Genomic DNA, 6,000 nt, shown 5'->3' with positions numbered 1-6,000 from the left:
GAGGCCTCTCTTCTCCTTTGGCGCCAGACACATATACCCGCGCCCCACGCGGCAACAAGTAGATGCGGCTCCTCCCACTTGTTCCTCTGATCACGTAGCTCCGGGGCTTTTACTTCTCACCTGCAGCCTACGCAGTCAGAAATAAAGTCCTGCAATTTAACTCCTTCTTTTCCTGGAAAAAGTGACAAAGTCCAGAAACCTCTTCTAGTATAGACTCTCAGTGAAATACTTCTCAGGGCTGTTTAGGGTAACGGCAAACAATCCCGGACGATGCCCCCACATGTAGCACTAACTCACGGTGGAGCTGCTGATTTAAAGCGGGCTGTTACCGTCACCTTGTTACCTGTAATTTCAACAATACCGGGTCTAGGGGTCCCCGTTGAGCTTACTATAAGACAATGTAGGCACCAGTCACTTGAGTACTTTTCCAATGCTTTAATGGGAGATAACTGGAAGAAGTAGCAGGAAAGAGGTAGAAGGAGAGTTGCAGGGAAGTTCAAATACTTTTTCTTGGCGTAGCATCAAGGAATTTAAATCTTTAGAATGAATATATCCTCAGCTCAGGATTAAATCTCTGCCCGCCCGGATAGGTCTCTCTCACTAACCCAGCAGCCGGAACGCAGCACGAACAAAATGTCTCTGCCACAGACTTGAATGAAACAAACTCATACGATCCTCTGCCACAGGATGTAGTAGTTTTCGATGAAAAGCAAACACAGTACCAGAACCTTTAAGCCCACCTGGCAGTACTTATGCGATAGGGTAGTTTAGGATATGTCCTCCAATCGAGTCACCAGGCCCTTCTCAAGACCAGCCTTGCATGGTCTCTTCCAAGATGGGTCCTCCCCTGGATCTTCCAGATTGTCCGGCTTCGTCCCGCAGGACAGATAGCACAGGACCATCCCAGCTATAGCAGGCCCCAGACAGGCTTCTGGGTCTACCCGCACGGCTGCAGCAACGCAACCCTCCAGGCCGGAGGGCTATGAGATAGAACTCACTGACACATACCTCTAGGCCAGGAGGGCCACGAGGCAAAAAGACTCTCCGAAACATGGCGTCTGTCCCATAAATACTCTCTCCCAGAATGCAACTCGGAGGACCACCTCCGCTGAGTTATCTCCAGGATAGAAGAGCACTCATACACTTCAGCTTGTTGCTTTCCAACACTGACCTATGATGACAACGACACCCACAGGCACAATGTGGAACTGCACGCAACACAGCCAAGCTGGAACAGAGGCTAATCTAACATTAGATTGAATCTGAACTATGTACAGAACAGATGACCCACTAAATTTACCTATAAGCGGTAGATTGAAAAATCTACCAGCGCTACATGAAGAAAAAGTGGGATCCAACCCAATATTAGCAAGGTGTAATAAAGTGGCCGGTGAGTGTATATGTATAAAGATCTGGATCATTGATCTGTTGTAATCCAGTGAGGAAGAATGCATGTAGGCAGGTGCCGTTAGCCTTCCCACCTGGAGGTAACGCTCTGCCATTATCACATGTGAAGGGAAGGCTCATAAAAGAACTGAGACCTTAGAGATTCCATACAGTGCCTCGACTGGAGAAGTGGTCTTGTTGGACACTGAACTCTTGAGTGAGGGAACCTTTAAAATAAGGGAACCTATGTCACTTTGGCATGCTTCTGGCGAGTGAATGGTCAGGACAGAGACCAACTTGTGTGGGAGAGCGCAAAGTGTAGGAAAGGTTCCTGAGGAGTAGAGACAGAGCAGGGCAGGTTCTGTTGTTATTGCTAAGCCTCCAGTTTTGGGAATGGAGATGTGGAGGAAGTGAGAGGTGCTACTTTGTCCTAAATTCTTCTTCTTAAGGAATGCTACCCCCACCAGCTGAAGATGCCCTCTGTTAACACAGTTGGTGCATGCAAGACTATACAACCCTACATTGTGCTGCAAATACTGAATATATTCATTTATCTGTGCTAAAGAGTGTCCACCTGTTTGTTCTGTGCTACGATAGGGGTACATATAAAGGAACTGTGTTTTTCCGAAGTGTGTGGTTGATTACTCCAAAATTGAGGTACCCAGTTTAGGCCCTGCCTACAAGCAGTCTTCCTGCTGATGTGCCTGACACATGCCTTTATCCTTTCTAACAAAATATGAACATACTCAATGAGGCATGTGTGCTGTTTTTTTGTTTTGTTTTTTGAGGTGCATGCCCATCTAGATCGCCCTGGTGTATACATGAGCAGCCGGTCTGTAGAAGTATAATGTTCACTACTGAAGCTTGAATTTTACTGAACAAAAAGTCTTACCTGTCTGCCAGAAGTGCTGCGGTACTAAACACTGCCTAATTCTATTGTTGTCTAAATAGAAACCTTGTCCCAAGCAATTTTGTGCAGATGACACTATGAGGAAAAAACTGTGAAAACCGTATTTTATGGAGCAAAAAAATAGTTTTTATGATACACAGAGGTTAGAAAAGAAAATGCCATCTGATTCGGATTTACATCTATTTTAAAGAGTGAAAACAGTGATGATACAGCGTGTAATAACCCACTGACTCATAGTACTGGCATGCAACTGGAAGTACACAAAAGCCAAAAGCTATCGTTTGGCATTTGTTCCAGGAAAGTGGTTTGTAAAATGGCTGTTGGTTATCAATTCTTCAGCGAGAACACTTTTCGCACACATTTCAATTAAGCTTTTATATTAGCATTCAAGTCTTAACAAAGGGTAGAGATTCCTGTCGCTGCTGTGGGAATCAGATTAAGAAGAAATGTGCTAGTCTCTCTCCCTCTCTGTATATGTATTTATACACAGACATTTTATGCACAGATAAGACTATGTCCTGTCCTGTAGATATTTATGTTTAACTTCCTTGGCCATTTTTTTTTTTTTTTTGCTGACTCCCTTTTTACATGTCGGTTGTCTACGAGCAGCGAGGAAGAAAATTCCTTTATTGCATGAGGAGGCGTGACTTGTTAATGTTACTTTCGGAACATTGCTGAAAAAGGATCAGTACTCAAGCAAAAATACATGCAATGAGAGAAAAAGGAAGTTTAAGGAAGGGGACAGAAAAAGTTAGGTGAAATGAAACTGCATACTGGCAGGTCACATGAAAAGTGGTCTGTGCTCAAAAACTTAAAGGAATACATTTTGTTTAGTTTCCAGCATTATAGTTTTATTTGAAAGCGAGTGTTTGACTTGTAGCTGAGACGGAAACTTCCTCTTTGAGCACAGAGGTTGCTGCTGCCTGCTGGTTACAAAGGCAGGAGTCCCCATGAGTTGGTGTACAGAGAGTGCAGCCTTGTTACCATGTATACTGGTGGTTTGGTCCTCCGCAGCATTCATCGCCTCTTACATTTTCGCTGTACTAGAGGGACATGTGGTGCCGTTTGTACCTTACATAAGGTAAGTCTTACCTGGGGTATGTGGGATAAGTCATACTGGGGCGTGTGGGGGAACTCTTTAAGCATCGCTTATTCATATCTGTACTTACTGTGAATATTGGGGTTTATTTACTAAAACTGGAGTACGCAAAATCTGGTGCAGCTCTGCATAGAAACCAATCAGCTTCCAGGTTTTATTGTGAACGATTAATTTAACAAACTGAAATTATGAGCTGATTGGCTACCATGCAAAGCTGCACCGCATTCCTAGTGCACCAGGTTTAGTAAATCTCCCCTGCTGCGTACCTATTTCATTCATGATCAGTGTTGTGTGATTTGTATAAAGATTGTTCTCTCTTTCTGTGTGAAAGTGTAAATCACATCAGTGTTTTTTGTTGACGGTTTTGTAGTTGCATCACAAGCAGGATTTGTCAACACAGTTTCCTTTATGGTTCTGCATTGACGTTGACATTTTAGATATGACCATTGATGTAAATCATTAGATCTAAACATATCGTACTATACCGTATGTGTGTAAACGTGTATACTCATAACTTAAATCTTAGCTTGCAAAAAAAGGAGGACTTATGCTTTTAAATGAATATGCACCTGTACGTATGTAAGCGTAGGCACTTTACAAACCATACTTTGATTTATTATGCAGGATCTTTTTACCCTACTTTCATGATACAGTATCTAACAAAAGTGAGTACACCCCTCACATTTTTGTAAATATTTTATTATATCTTTTCATGTGACAACACTGAAGAAATGACACTTTGCTACAATGAAAAGTAGTAACTGTACAGCTCGTATAAGCTGTATAATTTGCTGTCCCCTCAAAATAACTCAACACACAGCCATTAATGTCTAAACCGCTGGCAACAAAAGTGAGTACACCCCTAAGTGAAAATGTCCAAATCGGGCCCAAAGTGTCAATATATTGTGTGGCCACGATTATTTTCCAGCATTGCCTTAACCCTCTTGGGCATGGAGTTCACCAGAGCTTCACAGGTTGCCATTGGAGTCTTCTTCCACTCCTCCATGACAACATCACGGAGCTGTTGGATGTTAGAGACCTTGCACTCCTCCACCTCCTGTTTGAGGATGCCCCACAGATGCTCAGTAGGGTTTAGGTCTGGAGACATGCTTGGCCAGTCCATCACCTTTATCCTCAGCTTCTTTAGCAAGGCAGTGGTCGTCTTGGAGGTGTGTTTGGGGTTATTATCATGTTGGAATACTGCCCTGCGGCCCAGCCTCCAAAATGAGGGGATCATGCTCTGCTTCAGTATGTCACAGTACATGTTGGCACTTGTCTTTGTACTCCTCACCTGGTTGCTGCCACACACGCTTGACACCATCTGAACCAAATAAGTTTATCTTGGTCTCATCAGACCAAAGAACATGGTTCCAGTAATCCATGTCCTTAGTCTGCTTGTCTTCAGCAAACTGTTTGTGAGCTTTCTTGTGCATCATCTTTAGAAGAGGTTTCCTTCTGGGACGACAGCCATGCAGACCAACTTGATGTAATGTGAGGCGTATGGTCTGAGCACTGACAGGCTGACCCCCCCACCCCTTCAACCTCTCCAGCAATGCTGGCAGTACTTATACGTCTATTTTCCAAAGACAACCTCTGGATATGATGCTGAGCACGTGCACGCAACTTCTTTGGTCAACCATGGCTAGGCCTATTCTGAGTGGAACCTGTCCTGTTAAATCGCTGTATGGTCTTGGCCACCGTGCTGCAGCTCAGTTTCAGGGTCTTGGCAATCTTCTTATAGCCTAGGCCATCTTTATGTAGAGAAACAATTATTTTTTTAGATCCTCAGAGAGTTATTTGCCACAAGGTGCCATGTTGAAATTCCAGTGACCAGTATGAGAGAGTGAGAGCGATAACACCAAATTGAATACACCTGCTCCCCATACAAAACCTGAGACCTTGTAACACTAACGAGTCACATGACACTGGGGAAGGAAATTGGCTAATTGGTCCCAATTTGGAAATTTTCAATAAGGGGTGTACGTTGCCAGCGGTTAAGACGTTAATGGCTGTGTGTTACGTTATTTTGAGGGGACAGCAAATTTATTCTGTTATACAAGCTGTACCCTCACTACTTTACATTGTAGCAAAGTGGAATTTCTTCAGCGTTGTCACATGAAAAGATATAATAAAATATTTACAAAAATGTTAGGGGTGTACTGGTTGTGAGATACTGAAGGTAATCTTTTTACGGTCATTAGCATGAAGCTGTAGAGAAGCATGGGTTATCACTATACAACAAGCAGAAAACAATGGGTTATGGTTATAATTTTTCATCATGCTGAATCTTTGACATATGCAGTACCAGATTGTAGCCCATGCATAATAAGGCTGCATGCACACGGGCATATTAAAATACTTCAATTTATGCTGTATCTTTCTGCGAGGAGACCAGACTGAAGATGGGCCAAAATGTGAGAGGCAGAGTATTCCGTGGGGTTCAGCAGTCTGTTCTTGCACCAGGCATAGTAAGCCTTCCATATTCAATGATAACTGTTTCAGGAGTTGGATTTTCTTGAAAAAAGTAGAAATAACAAAGTCACAAATATGCCTATCCTTCAAGGTTTCAATAGTCATGCTGTTAGAGCCACCTGCTAGGAAGCAG

General features: G+C 43.2%; 1 protein-coding gene across 4 annotated transcripts in view; it reads left to right on the top strand.

Moving 5' to 3' along the window:
* The first annotated feature begins 2,844 nt into the window (after positions 1 to 2,844).
* DRAM1 (DNA damage regulated autophagy modulator 1) overlaps positions 2,845 to 6,000 on the top strand; it is a 107,575-nt gene continuing 104,419 nt past the window's right edge. For 2 of the 4 annotated variants that reach the window (XM_073620326.1, XM_073620325.1), the window contains exon 1: positions 2,846 to 3,377. In XM_073620326.1, coding sequence (XP_073476427.1) covers positions 3,247 to 3,377 — 131 coding nt within the window. In that variant the 5' untranslated portion in view covers positions 2,846 to 3,246. Of the gene's footprint in view, positions 3,378 to 6,000 lie in introns of all 4 variants that reach the window. The other 2 variants (XM_073620323.1, XM_073620324.1) reach the window with 2 other exon arrangements.

This window comes from Aquarana catesbeiana, linkage group LG03, assembly GCF_042186555.1.
Source record: "Aquarana catesbeiana isolate 2022-GZ linkage group LG03, ASM4218655v1, whole genome shotgun sequence".
Lineage (NCBI taxonomy): Eukaryota > Metazoa > Chordata > Amphibia > Anura > Ranidae > Aquarana > Aquarana catesbeiana.
The sequence above is the reverse complement of the archived record's forward strand: the minus strand, read 5'-3'. Positions and strand labels throughout refer to the sequence as shown.